General features: G+C 40.2%; 2 protein-coding genes across 9 annotated transcripts in view; one reads left to right on the top strand and one right to left on the bottom strand.

Moving 5' to 3' along the window:
- The window catches only part of nkx1.2lb (NK1 transcription factor related 2-like,b), a 139,366-nt gene extending 125,456 nt beyond the window's left edge, over window positions 1-13,910 (top strand). Inside the window, exon 3 of the mRNA XM_077532514.1 lies at window positions 12,861-13,910. Within this exon, the coding sequence (XP_077388640.1) occupies window positions 12,861-13,603 (743 nt within the window). The 3' untranslated portion in view covers window positions 13,604-13,910. The remainder of the gene's footprint in view (window positions 1-12,860) is intronic.
- The window catches only part of uvssa (UV-stimulated scaffold protein A), a 320,621-nt gene continuing 308,912 nt past the window's right edge, over window positions 12,554-24,262 (bottom strand). For 4 of the 8 annotated variants that reach the window (XM_077532508.1, XM_077532505.1, XM_077532513.1 and 1 more), the window contains 3 exons: window positions 19,929-24,223; window positions 19,645-19,828; window positions 12,554-13,597 (listed from right to left, as the gene is read on the bottom strand). In XM_077532508.1, the coding sequence (XP_077388634.1) occupies window positions 24,130-24,223 (94 nt within the window). In that variant the 3' untranslated portion in view covers window positions 12,554-13,597; window positions 19,645-19,828; window positions 19,929-24,129. Of the gene's footprint in view, window positions 13,598-17,554; window positions 19,829-19,928; window positions 24,224-24,262 lie in introns of all 8 variants that reach the window. The other 4 variants (XM_077532507.1, XM_077532506.1, XM_077532510.1 and 1 more) reach the window with 4 other exon arrangements.

The raw sequence follows: 24,262 nt of genomic DNA, 5'->3' as shown, positions 1-24,262 counted from the left end.
TTATTCAGCATTTGCTCTTTCTGGACAAATGAAATTTTAAAGGCAATATTTGATGCCCCGCCCCCGTCATATAGTATTTCGAAAAGGCAAGACTTTTTGCCCAGCTGTTCTCTTAGGTCTTGAGATGATAAATGCCAAGTTTGAAGTCAATGGGATGAAAAATGTTTGCATAGGGGGAAAAAGCATGACCACAGTGAATGTGCCAAAATAGGCCAAAATTGGACATTAAAAAATTCATAGCTCACTTCCTGTACATTTTAGCTACATGGTCCCAATAGACTTTTTTGTGCGTCTCGGGGTGCTACACGTGCCTACCAATTTTCGTTGCTCTAGCTCAAACGTGCCGGGCTTGGTTTTTGTTTTTCTATGCTAGGGGGCGCTATAGAGTCGCGTTGTTATAACGACTTCATAATATCAAATTTTTCGCCGGACCTGAGGAGTGTGCAAAGTTCGGTGAGTTTTCGTGAATATTTAGGTACCCAAAATCGCGATTGTTTGCGGAGAATAAAGAATAATAATAATAATAATAATAATAATAATAATAATAATAATTTTTACAAAAACAATAGGGACCTCGCAGCGGTCGCTGCTCGGGCCCTAATAATAATTCGAACGAAAAACAATAGGGACCTCGCAGCGGTCGCTGCTCGGGCCCTAACTTGAGCTGCGAGCAGCTATAAAGGGCCCTCGCAGCCCGGGCCACGTTGGGGTCCTTGCACGTTGGGGTACTTGCACGTTGGGGTAGTGGCACGTTGGGGTACTGGCATATTGGAAGCAAAATTTCTTTGAAAATGGCATAATAAACGTTTACATGTAGAATATTTTTTTGCCAGTGTGTGTGTCAAGCTCAACGGGTTTTGGTGATTCTTAAGACCTGCAAAAATCAGCGTCTTTTTTTATTTTTAGGCAATGAGTTGCCCTGATTGGTATTTTTTGTAAAAGTGTATATACACATCATCGCTCGTTGTACTCATTGCACAATGTTACTTTTATTGTCCAAAGGGGCAATCAAAAATGAATAAAACAAAATGGAAACGTACATACGTTAGGATCGGTGTGAAGCGAGTGAACAATTTGAGTGGTGGAAACTAAAAGAATATTCATAAATGACTTAGTTATCACACTTAGAATGAGTTTACATTTTTTATACAAAATACCGTATGTGGGGTATTTTTTATTTATTTTTTTATATAAGCCTCAAGGGCTAGGTGGCGCTGTAATTATAATTGAATGTTGTCATAGAGATACCTTCAGGCCTTGATCATAAGCATACATGTCAAGTGTGGGATTTTTTTTTGAGCATGTACCGTGGAGTTATTAAGCATATCCTTCATTCACGATATTGCTTTTAATGTCCATAGAGGCTATCAAAAATAAATAAAAATATATATATGTTTGGATAAGTCTGATGCCAGTGAACATTTTGGGTGGTAGAAACTAAAAGAATATTCATAAATGACTTAGTTATCACACTTAGAATGAGTTTACATTTTTTGTACAAAATACCGTATGTGGGGTATTTTTTTTTCATGCCTCAAGGGCTAGGTGGCGCTGCATATATAACTAAATGTTGTCATAGAGATAACTTCAGGCCTTGACGATAAACATACATGTCAAGTTTGGGAATTTTTGGAGCATGTACCGGGGAGTTATCAAGCATATCCTTTTTCATTGCGAAACACAAATTTTGATGCCCCGCCCTCATCATATAGTATTTCGAAAAGTCAAAATTTTTCCCCCTGTCGTTGGCTCAGGTCTTGACATGGTCCAGGCCAAGTCTTAACTCAGTCGGATGAAACGTGTAGGAGAAGTGGGCAAAAGTCTGCCCCCTGTGAATGTGCAAAAATCGTCAAAAATGGGACATTCAAAAATTCGTAGCTCACTTCCTGTTCATTTTAGCATATGGGTCCAAGAGACTTTTTTGTAGGTCTTGGGCTCCCTCATACACCTAAAAATTTTCGTAGATCTTGCTTAAACGCACAACCGGGGCTGCTTCGTTAAAAATTTCGAGGGGGCGCTATTGAGTAATTTCTGTAAAAATAGCACAATCATCAATAAAATATTGCTAATTTTACCAGGCCAGATGTGTGTGCCAAGGTTCATGAGTTTCTGTGCATGTTTAGACCCTCAAAACTGGCGTTGTTTTCTTGGCGAACAGCGCTTAGCCACACCCACAGCAATTCGCGAAAACTCACAAACTTCGTGTTGTGACATCATGAAGGCCGAAACCCTCATCTGAGCAAATATGAGGTTGGTCCAGTTAACGTGTTTGGAGAAAAATGTACAAGAAAATTCGTAAGAAAAAAAATTGCCACTAGGTGGCGCTATCAGTAAGATGAAATATAAGTTCGTAGATGTCTTTAGAGCTTGACTCTCATCAAATGTGTGAAATTTTGAGAAGATAGGATCATCTCGGTCAAGTTCATGCAGCTTTTATTGTCACGAAAAATCTTCAGACTTTGCGGCACCGTAGCGGCCACGCCCTTTGGCGAAAAGTTACAATATTCGGTGTGGGGCATGATCAACATCTTAAGGATTTTCTGACCAACTTTCAACTGGATCCCTTCAACGAGCTCAGCGCAGTAGCTAAAAACGTAAAGTATGACATTTATTGTTACCACTAGGTGGTGCTATATGTATAACTGAATTTTATCATATAGATGTTTTCAGGCCGTGACTATTACGTTGCCTGAGAAGTTTGAGATTTTTTGGAGCTTGAACATGGGAGTTATTAAGCATTTGCTCTTTCTGGACAAATGAAATTTTAAAGACAATATTTGATGCCCCGCCCCCATCATATAGTATTTCTAAAAGGCAAGACTTTTTGTCCAGTTGTTCTCTCAGGTCTTGAGATGATAAATGCCAAGTTTGATATGAATTGGATGAAAAATGTTTGCAGAGGGGGAAAAAGCATGACCACAGTGAATGTGCCAAAATAGGCCAAAATTGGACATAAAAAAATTCATAGCTCATTTCCTGTACATTTTAGCTACATGGTCCCAATAGACTTTTTTGTGCGTCTCGGGGTGCTACACGTGCCTGCCAATTTTCGTTGCTCTAGCTCAAACGTGCCAGGCTTGGTTTTTATTTTTCTACGCTAGGGGGCGCTATAGAGTCGCGTTGTTATGACGACTTCATAATATAAAATTTTTCGCCGGGCCTGAGGAGTGTGCAAAGTTTGGTGAGTTTTCGTGAATGTTTAGGTCCTCAAAAATGCGATCGTTTACGGAGAATAATAATAATAATAATAATAATAATAATAATAATAATAATAATAATAATAATAATTCGAACGAAAAACAATAGGGACCTCGCAGCGGTCGCTGCTCGGGCCCTAACTAGAGCTGCGAGCAGCTATAAAGGGCCCTCGCAGCCCGGGCCACGTTGGGGTACTTGCACGTTGGGGAACTTGCACATTGGGGTACTGGCACATTGGAAGCAGAATTTCTTTGAAAATGGCATGATAAACATGTAGATTTTTTATTTTTTTGCCAGGTGTGATGAGTGTGTCAAGCTCAATGGGTTTTGGTGATTGTTAAGATCTGCAAAAATCAGCGTCTTTTTTTTTATTTTTAGGCAATGAGTTGCCCTGATTGGTATTTTTCGTAAAAGTATATATACACACATCATCGCTCGTACTCATTGCACAATGTTGCTTTTATTGTCCATAGAGGCGATCAAAAAAAAAAAAAAAAAACTAAATAAAAAATATGTATGTTTGGATCGGTCTGATACCAGTGAACAGATTGAGTGGTGGAAAGTAAAAGAATATTCATAAATGACTTAGTTATCACACTTACAATGAGTTTACAATTTTTGCAAAAATACCGTAAGTGAGGCATTTTTTTTTTTATGCCTCAAGGACTAGGTGGCGCTGTATTTATAACTGAATTTTGTCATAGAGATACCTTCAGGCCTTGACTATAAATATACATTTCAAGTATGGGATTTTTTGGAGCATGTACCTGGGAGTTATTCAGCATAGCCTTCATTCACGATATTGCTTTTAATGTCCATAGAGGCAATCAAAAATAAATAAAAATATATATATGTTTGGATAAGTCTGATGCCAGTGAACATTTTGAGTGGTGGAAACTAAAAGAATATTCATAAATGACTTAGTTATCACACATAGAATGAGTTTACATTTTTTGTACAAAATACCGTAAGTGGGGTATTTTTTTTTCATGCCTCAAGGGCTAGGTGGCGCTGCATATATAACTGAATGTTGTCATAGAGATACCTTCAGGCCTTGACAATAAACATACATGTCAAGTTTGGGATTTTTTGGAGCATGTATCGGGGAGTTATTAAGCATATCCTTTTTCAGTGCGAAACACAAATTTTGATGCCCCGCCCTCATCATATAGTATTTCCAAAAGTCAAGAATTTTCCGTCTGTTGTTGGCTCAGGTCTTGGCATGGTCCAGGTCAAGTCATAAGTCAGTCGGATAAAACGTGTAGGAGAAGTGGGCAAAAGTATCCCCCCTGAAAATGTGCAAAAATCGTCAAAAATGGGACATTCAAAAATTCGTAGCTCACTTCCTGTTCATTTTAGCATATGGGTCCAAGAGACTTTTTTGTAGGTCTTTGGCTCCCTCATACACCTAAAAAATTTCGTAGATCTTGCTTAAACGTACAATCGGGGCTGCTTCGTTAAAAATTTCTAGGGGGCGCTATTGAGTCATTTTTGTAAAAATAGGACAATACATGATAAAATATTGCTCATTTTGCCAGGCCAGATGTGTGTGCCAAGTTTCATGAGTTTCTGCGCATGTTTAGACCATCAAAACTGGCGTTGTTTTCTTGGCGAACAGTGCTTAGCCACGCCCACAGTGATTCGCGAAAACTCACAAACTTCGTGTTGTGACATCATGAAGGCCGAAACCCTCATCTGAGCAAATATGAGGTTGGTCCAGTTAACGTGTTTAGAGAAAAATGTACAAGAAAATTCGTAAGAAAAAAAATTGCCACTAGGTGGCGCTATCAGTAAGATGAAATATAAGTTCGTAGATGTCTTGAGGGCTTGACTCTCATCAAATGTGTGAAATTTTGAGAAGATAGGATCATCTCGGTCAAGTTCATGCAGCTTTTATTGTCACGAAAAATCTTCAGACTTTGCGGCACCGTAGCGGCCACGCCCTTTGGCGAAAAGTTACAATATTCGGTGTGGGGCATGATCAACATCTTAAGGATTTTCTGACCAACTTTCAACTGGATCCCTTCAACGAGCTCAGCGCAGTAGCTAAAAACGTAAAGTATGACATTTATTGTTACCACTAGGTGGTGCTATATGTATAACTGAATTTTATCATATAGATGTTTTCAGGCCGTGACTATTACGTTGCCTGAGAAGTTTGAGATTTTTTGGAGCTTGAACATGGGAGTTATTAAGCATTTGCTCTTTCTGGATGAAAATGAAATTTTAAAGACAATATTTGATGCCCCGCCCCCATCATATAGTATTTCTAAAAGGCAAGACTTTTTGCCCAGTTGTTCTCTCAGGTCTTGAGATGATAAATGCCAAGTTTGATATGAATTGGATGAAAAATGTTTGCAGAGGGGGAAAAAGCATGACCACAGTGAATGTGCCAAAATAGGCCAAAATTGGACATAAAAAAATTCATAGCTCATTTCCTGTACATTTTAGCTACATGGTCCCAATAGACTTTTTTGTGCGTCTCGGGGTGCTACACGTGCCTGCCAATTTTCGTTGCTCTAGCTCAAACGTGCCAGGCTTGGTTTTTATTTTTCTACGCTAGGGGGCGCTATAGAGTCGCGTTGTTATGACGACTTCATAATATAAAATTTTTCGCCGGGCCTGAGGAGTGTGCAAAGTTTGGTGAGTTTTCGTGAATGTTTAGGTCCTCAAAAATGCGATCGTTTACGGAGAATAATAATAATAATAATAATAATAATAATAATAATAACTAGAGCTGCGAGCAGCTATAAAGGGCCCTCGCAGCCCGGGCCACGTTGGAGTCCTTGCACGTTGGGGTACTTGCACGTTAGGGTACTGGCACGTTGGGGTACTGGCATATTGGAAGCAAAATTTCTTTGAAAATGGCATAATAAACATTTACATGTAGAATATTTTTTTTGCCAGTGTCTGTCAAGCTCAACGGGTTTTGGTGATTGTTAAGACCTGCAAAAATCAGCGTCCTTTTTTATTTTTAGGCAATGAGTTGCCCTGATTGGTATTTTTTGTAAAAGTGTATATATACATCATCGCTCGTTGTACTCATTGCACAATGTTACTTTTATTGTCCAAAGGGGCAATCAAAAATGAATAAAACAAAATGGAAACGTACATACGTTTGGATCGGTGTGAAGCCAGTGAACAATTTGAGTGGTGGAAACTAAAAGAATATTCATAAATGACTTAGTCATCACACTTAGAATGAGTTTACATTTTTTTGTACAAAATACCGTATGTGGGTTTTTTTTTTTATATAAGCCTCAAGGGCTAGGTGGCGCTGTATTTATAACTGAATGTTGTCATCGAGATACCTTCAGGCCTTGATTATAAGCATACATGTCAAGTGTGGGATTTTTTTTGGAGCATGTACCGTGGAGTTATTAAGCATATCCTTCATTCACGATATTGCTTTTAATGTCCACAGAGGCTATCAAAAATAAATACAAATATATATATGTTTGGATAAGTCTGATGCCAGTGAACATTTTGAGTGGTGGAAACTAAAAGAATATTCATAAATGACTTAGTTATCACACTTAGAATGAGTTTACATTTTTTGTACAAAATACCGTATGTGGGGTATTTTTTTTTCATGCCTCAAGGGCTCGGTGGCGCTGCATATATAACTGAATGTTGTCATAGAGATAGCTTCAGGCCTTGACGATAAACATACATGTCAAGTTTGGGATTTTTTGGAGCATGTACCGGGGAGTTATTAAGCATATCCTTTTTCAGTGCGAAACACAAATTTTGATGCCCCGCCTTCAACATATAGTATTTCGAAAGGTCAAGATTTTTCCCCCTGTCGTTGGCTCAGGTCTTGACATGGTCCAGGTCAAGTCTTAACTCAGTCAGATGAAACGTGTAGGAGAAGTGGGCAAAAGTCTGCGCCCTGTGAATGTGCAAAAATTGTCAAAAATGGGACATTCAAAAATTCGTAGCTCACTTCCTGTTCATTTTAGCATATGGGTCCAAGAGACTTTATTGTAGGTCTTGGGCTCCCTCATACACCTAAAAATATTCGTCGTTCTTGCTTAAACGTACAACCGGGGCTGCTTCGTTAAAAACTTCTAGGGGGCGCTATTGAGTCATTTTTGTAAAAATAGCACAATCAACAATAAAATATTGCTCATTTTACCAGGCCAGATGTGTGTGCCAAGTTTCATGAGTTTCTGTGCATGTTTAGACCCTCAAAACTGGCGTTGTTTTCTTGGCGAACAGCGCTTAGCCACACCCACAGCAATTCGCGAAAACTCACAAACTTCGTGTTGTGACATCATGAAGGCCGAAACCCTCATCTGAGCAAATATGAGGTAGGTCCAGTTAACGTGTTTGGAGAAAAACGTAGAAGAAAATTCGTAATAAAAAAAATTGCCACTAGGTGGCGCTATCAGTTAGATGAAATATAAGTCAGTAGATGTCTTTAGGGCTGGACTCTCATCAAATGTGTGAAATTTTGAGAAGATAGGATCATCTCGGTCAAGTTAATGCAGCTTTTATTTTCACGAAAAATCTTCAGACTTTGCATCACCGTAGCGGCCACGCCCTTTGGCGAAAAGTTACAATATTCGGTGTGGGGCATGATGAACATCTTAAGCCTTTTCTGACCAATTTTCAAATGGATCCCTTCAACAAGCTCAGCACAGTAGCTAAAAACGTAAAGTATGACATTTATTGTAACCACTAGGTGGCGCTATATGTATAACTGAATTTTATCATATAGATGTTTTCAGGCCGTGACTATTACGTTGCCTGAGAAGTTTGAGATTTTTTGGAGCTTGAACATGGGAGTTATTAAGCATTTGCTCTTTCTGGACAAATGAAATTTTAAAGGCAATATTTGATGCCCCGCCCCCGTCATATAGTATTTCAAAAAGGCAAGATGTTTAGCCCAGTTTTTCTCTCAGGTCTTGAGATGATAAATGCCAAGTTTGAAGTCAATTGGATGAAAAATGTTTGCAAAGGGGGAAAAAGCATGACCACAGTGAATGTGCCAAAATAGGCCAAAATTGGACATAAAAAAATTCATAGCTCATTTCCTGTACATTCTAGCTACATGGTCCCAATAGACTTTTTTGTGCGTCTCGGGGTGCTACACGTGCCTGCCAATTTTTGTTGCTCTAGCTCAAACGTGCCGGGCTTGGTTTTTATTTTTCTATGCTAGGGGGCGCTATAGAGTCGTGTTGTTATGACGACTTCATAATATCAAATTTTTCGCCGGGCCTGAGGAGTGTGCAAAGTTTGGTGAGTTTTCGTGAATGTTTAGGTACCCAAAATCGTGATCGTTTGCGGAGAATAAAGAATAATAATAATAATAATAATAATAATAATAATAATAATAATAATAATTTTTACAAAAACAATAGGGACCTCGCAGCGGTCGCTGCTCGGGCCCTAATAATCATTCGAACGAAAAACAATAGGGACCTCGCAGCGGTCGCTGCTCGGGCCCTAATAATAATAATAATAATAATAATAATAATTTTTACAAAAACAATAGGGACCTCGCAGCGGTTGCTGCTCGGGCCCTAATAATAATAATTTTTACAAAAACAATAGGGACCTCGCAGCGGTCGCTGCTCGGGCCCTAATAATAATTTTTACAAAAACAATAGGGACCTCGCAGCGGTCGCTGCTCGGGCCTTAATAATAATAATAATAATAATAATAATTTTTACAAAAACAATAGGGACCTCGCAGCGGTCGCTGCTCGGGCCCTAATAATTTTTACAAAAACAATAGGGACCTAGCAGCGGTCGCTGCTCGGGCCCTAATAATAATAATAATAATTTTTACAAAAACAATAGGGACCTCGCAGCGGTCACTGCTCGGGCCCTAAAAATAAAAAAGTACGTATGTTTGGATCGGTCTGATACCAGTGAACATTTTGAGTGGTGGAAAGTAAAAGAATATTCATAAATGACTTAGTTATCACACTTAGAATGAGTTTACAATTTTTGTAAAAATACCGTAAGTGGGGTATTTTTTTTTTCATGCCTCAAGGGCTAGGTGGCACTGCATATATAACTGAATGTTGTCAGAGAGATAGCTTCAGGCCTTGACTATAAACATACATGTCAAGTTTGGGATTTTTTGGAGTATGTACTTGGGAGTTATTTAGCATATCCTTTTTCATTGCAAAATACAAATTTTGATGCCCCGCCCTCATCATATAGTATTTCGAAAAGTCAGGATTTTTCCCCCTGTCGTTGGCTCAGGTCTTGACATGGTCCAGGTCAAATTTGAAGTCACTCAGATGAAACGTGTAGGAGAAGTGGGTAAAAGTACTCCCACTGTAAATGTGCTAAAATCGTAAAAAATGTGACATTGAAAAATTCGTAGCTCACTTCCTGTTCATTTTAGCATATAGGTCCAAGAGACTTTTTTGTAGGTCTTGGGCTCCCTCATACACCTAAAAATATTCATAGATCTTGCTTAAACGTACAAGCGGGACTGCTTCGTTAAAAATTTCTAGGGGGCGCTATTGAGTCATTTTTGGAAAAATAGCACATTCTACGATAAAATATTGCTCATTTTACCAGGCCAGATGTGTGTGCCAAGTTTCATGTGTTTCTGTGCCAGTTTAGACCCTCAAAAGTGGCGTTGTTTTCTTGGCGAACAGTGCTTAGCCACGCCAACAGCGATTCCCGAAAACTCACTAACTTCATGTTGTGACATCATGAAGGCGGAAACCCTCATCTGAGAAAATATGAGGTAGGTCCAGTTAACGTGGTTGGAGAAAAACATTGAAGAAAAATCCTAAGAAAAAAAATCGCAAGTAGGTGGCGCTATCAGTAAGATGAAATACAAGTTTGTAGATGAGTTAAGGGCTGGACTCTCATCAATTGTGTGAAAATTTGGGAAGCTAGGATCATCTGGGTCAAGTTAATGCAGCTTTTATTGTCACGAAAAATCTTCAGACTTTGCGGCACCGTAACGGCCACACCCTTTGGCGAAAAGTTACAATATTCGGTGTGGGGCATGATCAACATGTTAAGACTTTTCTGACCAATTTTTAATTGGATCCCTTCAACGAGCTTGGCACGAGGGCTGGGTATTGCTGCCAACCTAACAATACGATACGTATCACAATACAGGCGTCACGATTCGATACGTATCGCGATGCATATGTATCCCAATACTTGACCTTCAAGGCGATACGTATCCCGATATTTCACATTCATTTAATTGCATTTTATAATAACAGTCATATGTATACCTAAAGGATATGTTTATTATGCTGGATGACAAAAAAAATTGTTAGTAGCTCTTCTGGTTTACCACAAAGCGGCATGCCTGGTCTAAATGTGCACGCACTGCAGAGCAAGGAGCAGTTTTCACAGACCCACCGGGAAAACGTATTAATAGGCATGAGCCGATATGAGTAAAAATATCAAAGTATTAAAATTACAGCTCTAAAATGTGCTTATTTCGAAATATTTGGGGCATTTTTTTTTCATGTAACACATTGTATTTCATTTTTTAAACAAAATATACGAAAATTGGTATATTAAGACACATGTGCAATGTTAAGTTTATAATAAATGTTGATATTCTTCCTCTGCTTTAATTTTTCTAAGCATGACACAGTGTCCAATCACTGGTGTGATATTTTTCATTAATTGAAGGCAATTAACTTCAAAGACGCTGCTGGTTTTTATTTTTTAGGTACAATGCAAGCTGCAAAGGCAAAAGTTAACTGCCAATTTAAAGTTAACGAGCAATATCGATTCTGACACCTGCGTATCGATACGTGTATTGTAATGAGGCCCGCAACGATATATTGCCGTATCGATATTTTGAGCACACCCCTACTTGGCACAGTAGCTAAAAACGTAAAGTATGACATTTATTGTCACCACTAGGTGGTGCTATATGTATAACTGAATTTTATTAAATAGATGTTTTCAGGCCGTGACTGTTAAGTTGTATGACAAGTTTTAGATTTTTTGGAGCTTGTACATGGGAGTTAAGCATTTTGTCTGACTGGACAAATGAAATTTTAAAGGCAATATTTGATGCCCCGCCCCCGTCATATAGTATTCCGAAAAGTCAAGATATTTTGGCCAGTTGTTGTCTCAGGTCTTGAGATGATACATGCCAAGTTTGAAGTCAATCGGATTAAAACTGTTTGCAAAGGGGGGAAAGTATGACCACAGTGAATGTGCAAAAATTACGGAGCCCCTAACGTGACATGGTAGGAAAAAACAAAACCTTTGCGTTCCCTCGCAAAACATTTTGCGTTCCCTCACAAAGATTGCGAGGGAACGCAAAGATTGCGTGCCCTCGCAAAAAACTTTGCGTTCTCTCGCAAAGATTGCGAGGGAACGCAATCTTTTCGATCGAACGCAAAGTTGTTTTGCGAGGGAACACAATTTTGTATTTTTTTTCGCCTGCCATGTCACCTTCGCTGCGCCGTAAACACTTCCGGGTCATCTTCCATGTGAACAAACTTTGCGTTCGATCGAAAAGATTGCGTTCCCTCGCAATCTTTGCGAGGGAACACAAAATATTTTGCGAGGGAACGCAAAGTTTTTTTTTCTTTCTACCATGTCACCATAGGGGCTCCGTAAAAATGGGCCAAAATTGGACATTCAAAAATTCATAGCTCACTTCCTGTACATTTTCGCTACATGGTCCCAATTGACCTTTTGTGCGTCCCGGGGTGCTACAAGTGCCTGCCAATTTTCGTAGCTCTAGGTCAAATGTGCCGAGATTGTTTTTTATTTTTTTATGCTAGGTGGCGCTATAAAGTAACATTGTTATGACAACGTCAGAATATCAAATTTTTCGCCGGGCCCGAAGAGTGTGCAAATTTCGGTGAGTTTTCGTAAATGTTTAGGTCCTCAAAAATGCGATCGTTTGCGGAGAATAAAGAAGAAGAAGAAGAAGAAGAAGAAGAAGAAGAAGAAGAAGAAGAAGAAGAAGAAGAAGAAGAAGAAGAAGAAGAAGAAGAAGAAGAAGAAGAAGAAGAAGAAGAAGAATTTTTACAAAAACAATAGGGACCCTGCAGCGGTCGCTGCTCGGGCCCTAATAAGAAGAAGAATTCCTACAAAAACAATAGGGCCTCGCAGAGGCACCGCCGCCGCCGCTGCTCGGGCCCTAATAATAAGAATTCCTTCAGGAGCAATAGGGACCTCGCAGCGGTCGCTGCTCGGGCCCGAATAAGAATTCCTTCAAAAACAATAGGGCCTCGCAGCGGCACCGCCGCCGGTGCCGCCGCTGCTCGGGCCCTAATAATCCGATCGAAAAACAATAGGGACCTCGCAGTGGTAGCTGCTCGGGCCCTAATAATAATAATAATAATAACAAACCGTAACTTTAAATTGTGTGTAAAATAATGACATCCAGGAAGGACAATTCCCCCATACAAGTTTTATTGCTCATCTGAGGACTGCTTGTGAAATTACAAATTTCATTTATTTTGATTGTGGCCGGCCGATTAAACAGTCCAACATTATATATATTTTTTTAAACTTTACAAAATCATCTCGCAGGCCGGATTAAACCCCTTTGCGGGCCTGATCCAGTCCGCGGGCCTTATGTTTGACACCACTGCTGTATAACATCCAACATATATGCATTTACTCTTACATTAGACATTTGAAAGTAGTATTACCTCATAATATATAATCCCGAATCTTCATTGTCATATGTTTCAGAAAACTTTGGGTATAGAAGTCCAGATGAGGATGACCTCCACAGAAATTGTACCCCAGATTCAGAGGCACCAGATGGTTCCTACAGCAGCGAGGAGAGCAGTTCAGCGCTGCACTTTGGTGGGATCAGAGATGTTGACCATCAAAACGTCCAGGACCCGACTAAACAGACAAAGAGCCCCAGAAGAGGCCCTGCAGGCCAAATCGCCAATGTGCAGCCCAATGGGGGCCAAGGCCCACAAGGAAAACCTAAGAGGAAACGTTCAGGCTCAGACTCCAAGTCAGGAAAACCCCGTCGAGCTCGTACTGCCTTCACCTATGAGCAGTTGGTTGCACTGGAAAACAAGTTCAAGTCGACAAGGTACCTGTCTGTGTGTGAGCGGCTCAACCTGGCACTGTCACTCTCTCTAACTGAGACCCAGGTTAAGATCTGGTTCCAGAACCGCCGGACAAAGTGGAAGAAACAGAACCCGGGCGCAGACACTTCTGCTCCCACCGGCGCGGGAGGCACAGCCGGGACTGGGGGAGGAATAGGAGGTGCTCTGGGGAACCTCAGTCCACTCAGCCCATCCCCTCCAATCAGCGGGCATCTCGCCATGCACACGGGCTATGCATCAGGCCACCATCACCCTTCTGCAGGCAGCCTGGTCCAGCTGCCTTTCCTCACTACCAGCCATGTTCTATCACCGTTCATGTTGGGAACACAGAGCTATGCTGCACCTGCATTCTACAGCTCCCACCTGTAGAAACAGACACAGAGTACACACGTGCACACACTGAGCCAAGAGATTAACATCTTTCAGCATATGAATAAAGATATCATTTGTTGAGTTTTCAATTGCTACAATGTCAAAGTTTGATTTTGACAGGTTGCTTTGACTGACCGTCAATGTCTATGTACAGGTGTAAATAAATGCTCAAGCTCCATATTCTGAATGCTGTTAAACTACGGTGAGCAAATAGCTGATCTGTCCATAAAAATATTTGGAAAGTGAATGTTATAAATGACTCAAGGTGTAGCCCGATCTATTATAAGTAGTGTGTAGCTTCAGCAGTGAGTGTTGTTTTTTTTTTTTTTTTTTTTGGGGGGGGGGGGGCGGGGGGGGGCATTTTGGCCATGAAGCTACGGGCGAACCGATTCTCAGCTCATATGGTAATGTCTTTGATAATAAACTGACTAATAACAAAAGCTGGTCAGTGTATATACATACATACATACAGTACATACATACATATATACATAGGCCCTACTAGGGGTGGGCGATATAGATATGACGCTATTAGATCGTTAAGAACTTTAATGTGTTGACGATCTCATAAAGCTGACAGATTGGCAAGATCGTCGGTGGCACATTCTATACAGTTCAACTTTACGCAGGCTCAAGATTTGTTGCTTGATACATCCGTGTGGTCTTTTTTTTTTTTTTTTCTCCCCCTCCACTTACTCACTCACACAAACACGAGGCCGACTCGGACACTCTGACCGCCCAGCTTGGTTTGCGCTCCCCCCTGGCCTGGGGCCGCGGCCGGCGCGGGGACTCCAACCCCGCCGTTGCCAGCGTGGCCCGGCCACCTCGGAACCTTTCCCAACAGCCGACGGTTACGCAACTCTCCCCGCGCCGCGACACATCCACATTGCCCACACGCGCACCTACGAGAATTTGTAAACTACGCGGAGTCGCGGACAAGCAAACGCTGTCGTAAACAGTGTTTTCTACTTTCCAAGTCTGTGTTTTATTTTCCTTGCTAACTCATCACAAACTGTTTTTGTCGATAGTTTTGAGGAAAATACATGTTCAACTTCTATTGTGGTGTTAACTAGCGCTGTTCATTAGTGATGTGTCGGTCACGAACAAATCGAGTCTTTTGAACGGTTCTTCAACGTGAACGACGGGAACCGAGTCTCTATCGAGAGCCAGTCATTATCCCCCCTGTCAACTGCACACCAACCGTTCACTTTTGGAGGGAGCGTCAACTTCGCATATTAGCGTCAATCAAACAATTAACTTGTAATTGGGTCGTTAAACTCTGAAACAAACAAAAAGAGAGAGAGGACACCACTCACTGCGCATGCCAGCTTTAGCACCATGACAGACGTTAGAACGTCACAGAGAGACGGAATGAAGAGGCGTACAATATCAGTGTGGGAGAAAAACTGGGCAGGGGGAGAGGAGTAGCTGCCGAAGGACTCACGACCTAGTAGAAGTGAGTGGCTAAAAGGTAGATTTGATAGATGTGACAGCTAGACAGACACTGTCTAGCTGTCCCTAGACAGTCAAAATATCGCTGGTGCCTTGTACACATGCACGTGCTGGTCAATGTATGTAAAGTGTTGTACACGACACATTTATATTTTCTTATTTTCTAAGAGAATAAAACTTAATTGAATGTTATTTTTTAGACAATTCCATATGTCATTTTTTGAAAATGGCATTGCCATTTTCAAAAAATGCTAAAAAAACAACAAAAAAACAAACAAAAACATAAAACAGCCAGTCTTTTGAACGGTTCATTTACGTTCATTAACGGCTCGCGAATGAACGGCTCCCCTGAAAGAGCCAAAATTCCCATCACTACCGTTCAATACACCGTTGGCACTCTTTACTGGCTCCTGTAGTCTGGGAGAATATTGACCACAGCTGCTATAATTGCACTATTTTAATTGAAACCTGTTCAGAAAGCTTAGTTGGCTTAAGATGTCTGTTTTTTTTTTCTTTCTTTTAGGGTTTTATATACATTGTAAATATGTTTTAAAATTTACAAAAATATTCAGAAATGTGAAGATTAGTCTAAAATATGTTAAAAAAAAAAAAAGAATCGTGATAAAATCGAGATCGTGAATTTATTTTTAAAGAATCGTGATGTGACATTTTTTACCATATCGCCCACCCCTAATACATACATACACACGGACGCACGCACACGCACACCCACACAGGCACACCCCACGGATGCTCCGAGAAAACAATTTTGAGTGTGAAAAAGAATCTTCACACATTGCTGTGTGTAGAGGTTCCTAATGTAAGGGCAAGGGTGTAGGCAGTGACAAGTGTTGGCATAGCTTGGAGAGCACATTTGAAAGTGAGGAAGGTTCACCATCTTCCATCTCCGGGGGGAACAGGGGTGCCTGTCATTTTTTTCACTTAGGAACTGACGAGCCAGTGAGTATCAGCATTTTATTAAGGAGATTTTTTTTTGTAGTAGTAGTAGTAGGGATGTAACGATATCCAAACATCATGATACGATATTATCACGATATAAAGGTCACAATACGATAATTATCACGATATTGAGGGGAGGTTGGCGATCGTAAAAAAAAACATATGAGCTCATACTAAAAAAAAAAAGCTCACAAGATTGTGCTTTTGTAAATTACAGCAATGCTTATAAACAAGCTACAAACTGTAATACGACTTAATATATTGAGACACTTAATTGCTAATGCACGCACATATTAAGTTCCTGCACATATTGACTCACATATTGATTCACAAGGATATTACGTTCCCTTCACCTGGCCATTGGCATAGATGTTAAACATAGAAGGTCAAAACATCCCTAATGAAAATTAAATTGCACTAATAAACTAGCCACCAGAGGGTACTAGAACTGCACAAATGGAAATCAACCTGAGTTTTTAAACTGTATTGTTTATGTACATACTGTATATGTGTTCCTTTTAAATATTTTGAACATGACGTCGACAATATTGTGGCAGTTTTAATATCACGATATTGCCCATATCGTTACATCCCTAGTGAGTAGTGTGGCCATTTCCAGAAGGTCAAAAAGGAGGACATATTTTAAAAATACATCAGACTCACGGTGTATTTTCATCAACAATAAAGTTTTGCATGGTTTATACTAGATCATGTTTGTGTAACTAAATTGTAAAAAATATCAATAAAAAGTTAAACTTCTTTTTGACAATTTATAGTTTACGTACCATGTTTTTATACTACAAAGCAGTATCCATTCAATATTAAAAGATGTTCAGCGTTTTGGCATCTTTGCTAGCGCTGCCTTTTTTTTTCTTTTCTTTTTTTTGCTTGTTAGCACTGCTGTCAAAGAAGATGGCAAAGAAATGACATAGTCAGACAGCCACACGTAGAGCTTTGTTTACATTTATTGAATAATGATATACAAGATTTTTAACTGAAGCCACTCTTGGCCAATAATAGACTAGTTGTAACCAAGATGGAGCCATTCTTGGCCAATCACAGACCAGTTGTAACAAACGTGGGGTGGGGTTGATGTTGGGTCACATAAACTCAACCGTGGCTCATTTTCTTTCAAAAGGAGGACAAACAAGCATCCTGCTTAGGATTGCGTAGAACGCAGGACATATCACTGAAAATTAGGACTGTCCTGCCTAAATCAGGTTGCGTGGCCACCCAAATGGTGCGTGGAGCAGTGGTTAAACTAAGTAAAACATTTAAACACCCTTTTTTGGCACATATATGAGTTACTCAAAGGGCTATTATTAACCAGTATATTATTTTTTCACAAGAGCTTTATTTTTGAGAACCTACTGTCGCCATTTTAAAGGATGCTACTTAACACAAATTGATGGGCTAACCTAATGTTTTATTTTAGGAAGAAAAAATACACAATATATGTGTGTGAAACATGCCAACTTCACAACAAACAAAAGGCTGCATTTCAACAGCAAGCAAGCAAAATGTATTTAATCTTACCATATACTGACTTGGGGTCTGGACTCGCACCAGCTAGACTGACGGCCTGGGAGGGATTTGGCGATCCCGTGAAGGACGTCCGAACCTCCGGATTCACACTAGGCTAGGCTAGGCTAGGTAAGGCAAAGCACGAATGGTGAACGGATCATTTGAACGGTTCTTTTAAATGAACTGATTCTCGTGATTCAGTTCACCTAAAAGAACTGCAATGCCTATCACTATTGCAGACAGACACCCAGCCAGCAGCAAATAAAAAAGGTATGCCTCCCGACTTTTATAAGCTTTTAAATCGGCTCCAGTGTAAGGAGATACATTATTGACAACATAGTGATGCAGGTCGTGCACCGTGAATTCTGGCAAAGTCGGCGATTTTATTACCTCCGTGAAAACAGCAGGGACAGAAGGTAAGGGTCTGTTTTCAAACTAGACATCTCCAGTTTCTGTTACTATCGCACTCTATGAGCACCGACTAAATGTTCCACTACTGCCGACAGGCGAACGTCAGTTGAACTAGCAGATTCCATGGCTCGATGGGCACTAATAACTAAATAAAAGTCTCTAAGTACCTAAATCGCTCCGCGGCCCGTACACTTCCATTCAAACGTCATTTCCTTCCGCCGTCCATGGTGGGGCAGTCATGTGATCACGTGACGTCGGTGCAAATGGTCAACTGTGCAAACCACTCAAACAACCGTGCTGCCCTTTGGTCATATTAAATTTTGGAAAATGTTTTGAAATTATCCATCCATCCATCCATTTTCTTGACCGCTTATTCCTCACAAGGGTTGCGGGGGGCGCTGGCGCCTATCTCAGCTGGCTCTGGGCAGTAGGTGGGGGACACTCTGGACTGGTTGCCAGCCAATCGCAGGGCACACAGAGACGAACAACCATCCACACTCACAAGCACACCTAGCGACAATACGGAGCACCCAATTAACCTGCCATGCATGTCTTTGGAATGTGGGAGGAGACCAGAGTACCCGGAGAAGACCCACGCGGGCATGGGGAGAACATACAAACTCCATTTTGAAATTATTTAATGATTTTATTTGTTTCCAAAAAAAAATGACAATTGAGCAGGGATTTTTTTTAAAGCAAATTTATTTATTTATTTAATATCACGATACAGCCCTTATCGTTACATCCATAATACATACGCGCGCAAGATGATATAAGTGCAAAAACAGTAACAAAAGTTGTATTTACAAATGAAGAAAGAATAAAACCCTGAAAAAATCCAGACCTTAAAGCCCCAGTGTGTAGCTCACGACCGCCATCTATCGGTCAAACAAGATAATGCAATGATTTTAAGCACACGAACTACGGCGTCTCAGAGAGACCCTACTTCAACAGCCTACCACCAATTTCACCGGAACAGAACGCAAACAACTTCTGGTATCCCTCGAGTGATGACGTAAGTGAATTGCATTTGTTAGACATACTGTACAGACCCCTAATATTTGTGATTTAGTCATTTAATTTCAGAATTAATATTTTTGTCGGCATTGTTAGGAAATACTGTACGTCAGCTAATGATAATGGCTATCTATGTTCATATTTGTTAGTGCAACTAAACTATGCAACAGAGAACACACAGTTATGTTATATGTTTTATAGACATGTGGACCATCTCAAAGAGGGCGAGGGAGACGAGGAAGAGAACGCGGAAGTGAACGCGGTGTCTCGTAACGTACAATTATGTCATCATGGAAAAATAATTCCATTCGAGCATGCATGTGAATGGCTCAAAACATACCTTTGCTTGGAATATGTGGTATTTAGATTACATCGTTTGCTGATATGTTTAGTATATCGTACAAAAATAATGGTGTTAACTGAACTACACAGATGCAACTCAGACTCGTAAACCCCCCCGTGTCTTGTTGCTACTAACCACTCAGAAAAGTGCTGCTTACAAAAACATTTGAAACCCTTTACTCAGATATCGATTTGTCACCATGTTGAACAATTTTACCTAATAAATATCACTAAGTGTAAAACAAGTGGTGCTTGTACATGTGACCATTCCGTATTGCTTCACACAAAAAGTTAATGTAGTGTGCAATGCCGTCCATATGTAAATGACATACCAAGACGTCGGCTGACTTCAGTTTGTTGCAGCTCAGATATGGTAGGTAGAGATACTGGTGGTACAACACCGAAGCCTTCTGGGGTCCTCCATTCAAGTGTCCTCATTCGGGGCATTCCAATTTGGCTGCTGAGGAAAGTGAGGGAGGAGTCACTCCATGGCTTCAGACACCTGGTCAGCAGGTCCTGTGTAAAACAAGTGGTGCTTGTACATGTGACCATTCCGTATTGCTTCACACAAAAAGTTCATGTAGTGTGCAATGCCGTCCATATGTAAATGACATACCAAGACGTCGGCTGACTTCAGTTTGTTGCAGCTCAGATATGGTAGGTGGAGATACTGGTGGTACAACACCGAAGCCTTCTGGGGTCCTCCATTCAAGTGTCCTCATTCGGGGCATTCCAATTTGGCTGCTGACTCTCCCCTTGATATTTTTTTTTCTTGCAGGTCGGTGATGTATTTAAACGGTGCATGAATGCTTGTATACATCAGAATATGGTTCTGGAACCCCTCAAGTTTGGCTGTTGATCTAGTGTGACACAAACAAAAACACAATTATAAAATAAAATAGAATAATTGATGATACTACTATATGTCACCAACTTTCCAACAAAGCCCCCAAAATAGAGGTAAGATCTTTAGTTTTTGGGCCCAAAACATTGTATTAGCTAGATAAAAGTAACTTGACTGCATACTGCATAGAATATGCAAAGGCTGCTTGCTTGTCGAATTTCCGTGGAAAACGTGGCAGCCTGTAAATTCTTGTGCACCCAATTACACAATGGACCAGTACACACTTGAGTGAGAGAGTTCAGACTCTAGCAGTGCTTACGGTACAGCCAGCATTTAAGTCCAGAAAGTTATTCCCTGCCGAAAATTAATTTCGAGAACACTATTTTATTACTCTAAATATAACGTGCCAGCGGGAATCTTTTTTTTTTTCAAAGCAAGTAGCTACATAACGAAATCGTTCGAGTGGTGCGGAGTTGCTAATCAACAGCTACAGTGATCGTAAAACAAAGGTACGAACATCGTATTAATTAGTACAGTGTATACTTTTTCTCTCGCTCTCAAAACGTAAACACAAATGTACTCTTACTTACCGGTCAAGTAGAAAGCAGTCGAAGGCACCGGCACGTCCCAAACCTAGTCTGTTCCTCATTTCTCTCCATCTGGCAAATGCGGCTACAATATAAACTCTTGTTTTGTCGCGCTGAAATAAAATAAATTCCCAAAGTAAGTGTGATGCTTGATAATGCTCTCTTCGGGGACCGGAAACTCTTCTTCTTCGTGGAAATGCGGTCGCCATACAAACCGGAAGTGCGTTCCAAAAACGCGTTAAGAAATGGAGCGCTGAAATTTGTGTTTGACGGCACCCGTAGCAGAAAGATGGCGGCGAAACATGGCGGACACTAGAAGCCGCGGCTCGGACATGTAAGATAATTTGCGATTTCTAGACTAACCGTTATATTTAAAAAAAAGTACGTTTATGCGATACAACATATCTTTTTACATACTAATAACACAAACAATTGGGTTTTTTTTCCGAATGATTTATTGTTTCACCACTAGATGCCACTGTATAATACTGAGTGTACCTTTAAAGGGCCCCTACCGATCATGTAAAATCAACTTTTTTTTTTTTTTTTTTTTAGCTTTTAGCCAAACTAAAATGCTAATTCCTCACCCCCAAAGTGGTATTTTCCTCCATTCACCCATCTCTGAGCAGTCCTGCTCATTTCTCCGTTCTAAGCACCCAAGCCAAGAAAATGAGAGGGTCCTCAATCTTATACCGAGAAGACTGACTGAGCCACACCATGCCGCCGCCCCTGCAGACTAAACACACGCCCACTTTCTCCAAGCAGCTTACTGACTATTTGCTGTTTTGTGGGCAGTGCATGCAGCAGCCGGATTTAGGACGTCATCGTGAAAGGAGTGCAGCAGCCACATGGGAACAGGTGAAGTTTTTGTGAGCCAGGGTACTTCCAGGATAGAAAAATAGTCTCCAAAATAACTTTTTTTTTTTTTTTTGTAGAAAATTAGATTGCCATTGTGCCCGAGGTAATAATTCTATATACAGTGGTACCTCTACTTACAAAATTAATTGGTTCCGGAAGAAAGTTCTTAAGTAGAAAAATTTGCAAGTCGAGACGCATTTTCCATGTAAATGCCCTAATCCGTTCCAAGCCTCCCAAATTTCAGACATAAATGTTTTATAAAGCATACAAATGCATCAAAACATGTAACAAATACATGTTACAATTAGATTATTGCACAATAAATGAGAGTTGTGCATTATGTAAATAACAAAGAATAGAGTAAAGAATAAAAATGATGGTCATTTACCTTTTTAACTGTTGTCCTCATCGTTTTTTGCCCTCTGGTTCATGTTCTCCTCTCTCAGGTGTTTTTTTTTTTTTTTTTGCCTGGTGTTTTGTAAAGGACTGGTCCATGGATGTTTTTTTTTTTTTTTTTTGTTTTTTTAAACAATCCTTCGGAAATGTCCAAGGCAAACATCATCTTAGTGAGCAAACGCCCGACTGGTGAACACTTTTTCTGGGCGATTCTTTTAAACAAATTCTGAAACTTCATGGAAACTTCCGGTATGGCGAGGCATCTTTTTTTTTTTTTTTTTTTTTTTTTAAAAGGCCCGTCTCGTCGCAATTAAAAACTTACTGTGCCTTCATCAATTACCAATTGTTTGAATTTTTGCACAAATTCGTTGGCCGTTAGTTCATACGAAAAACGATCGAACACCTCATGGGCCGCGGGATGAATGATGAGGACGCTGTATAGACACTGATCTAGTATACGCTCATAGATACCTATGGTAGAGGTTCTTCTTAGCCAATGGGATGCCAGAAACATGCACAAACACCAATCTAGTATACGCTCATACCTATGGTAGAAGGGTCCTCTTAGCCAATGGGATGCCAGAAGTTCGAAGCAAACATGGTGAAGCTGCATTTAGCTATTATGCTGCACACAGATGGAATAGGCTGCCAACAGAAGTGAAGTCAGCCCCGAGTGTAAATGCTTTCAAATCCAGGTTAAAAACTTTGCTTTTTTCTTATACCTTTGATTAGGCGCTAAAAATAATTGTCCACACTCCCCGTTCAGACAAGCTAACTGCAATATCTTTGCGGAAAGTCGGGAACGTAAACCTGTAATATATGTTACCCGGTAGTGGACAGAATACCGAGCCACCTAATTAACAATACTACATTCACACAAATAGTGAAGGGGCTTTTTTAAGCCTGTGATCAGATCACTCTTGGATTACTCATTGTTACTTTCAATGAGTTTATTGCCTGGTTAAATAAAGGAAATGAAAAAAAAAATGTTTCGATGAGCTTTACGCGCTAGCGTTTCATTGCCAGAGCTGTACAGTGTGTTCACAGTCCACCTATGGACGCGGCCGCTTCATTAATATTCGCACACACCGGAGATAGGGGCTTTGCTTTGCTTCACTTACATGATGGCAAAAGTCCTCTCAGGAAAAAAAAAAAAAAAAAGTTTCAGCATCCATCGCAATTAACTGGCCACCACTGTGCTAACATGCTTTGGCTAATATCAATAGTGATGTCTTCTGTTGTTTTGGTACACAGTTCAACAAATGTAACAAAAACAAAAACGTGAATACATACCAACACTACCGGGAGGGTAGTGTTAGCTTGACATGTTGAGCTCGGGATGTCCGCAGACAGCAACAACGATAATTCCTCCCCCTCCTGTTGTCGTATCTCGCGGAAAAACAAGCCGCGGCTCGTCAAATCTCACCAAACATCTCATTTGCACTGCCCCACGTACCTTCGCTCCCACCCGCCCGAACTACATTGAACTACAATGCAAACGCGCCCCCTCAAACGTCCCCTTCACTTTGAGCACGCAAATAATAGAAACAACGCAACATGCACATTTTTTTTTCTTTTTCTTTCTTTCTACAGAGCAGACACTTCTCGGAATGTTAGGAGCGGATGTAAGAATTTTAGACTTGGGTAAATTAAATTTTAGACCTAGGATGAAAATATGGCTGTTTTTTAAGACATTTTAGGCCTAAAATGTAACTTTCTGAATTTTAGACTTTTTTTTTTTTTTAAAGACCCCGCGGGAACCCTGACGGTGACATCGGTTCAAAACAGACACTTGACCTCCCAACGTAACAGGTCATGAACTCAAACTTAACCCAGACATGACAATAGTACTGTAATTCTGGAAAATTTAAAATAGCATTATATGGGCCCTTTAATCCTGCATGGAGACTTTTGATATTGACTGTGGATACATATAGTAAAGTGAGATGATGTTGTTGGTGTAAAATTGTTTACTTTTCTGGAGCTGCTGCAGTACGTCAATTACAGCTAAATTTTTAAATTCTTAATCTGTTTTGTCAAGAAAGTACACAGAAACAAAATTACAAATACAGTATAATTACCGATCAGTTATATAATAATACAAACATTGAAAAAAAAAAATACTCTCAAGATCAGTTGAGTGCATAGTTGAACTGGTTGGAAAACTTTTCGTGTTTTTTGCTGTCAACTTTACTCATCATCTGAGCAACTCTGCGCATGGCACTCCTACGGGGAAAAAGTAGAAGTTTAGAAACCAAGAAAAAG

Source organism: Festucalex cinctus, chromosome 9 (genome assembly GCF_051991245.1).
Source record: "Festucalex cinctus isolate MCC-2025b chromosome 9, RoL_Fcin_1.0, whole genome shotgun sequence".
Taxonomy (NCBI): Eukaryota; Metazoa; Chordata; class Actinopteri; order Syngnathiformes; family Syngnathidae; genus Festucalex; species Festucalex cinctus.
Note: the sequence above shows the minus strand (reverse complement) of the source record. Positions and strands in the feature narration are given on the sequence as shown.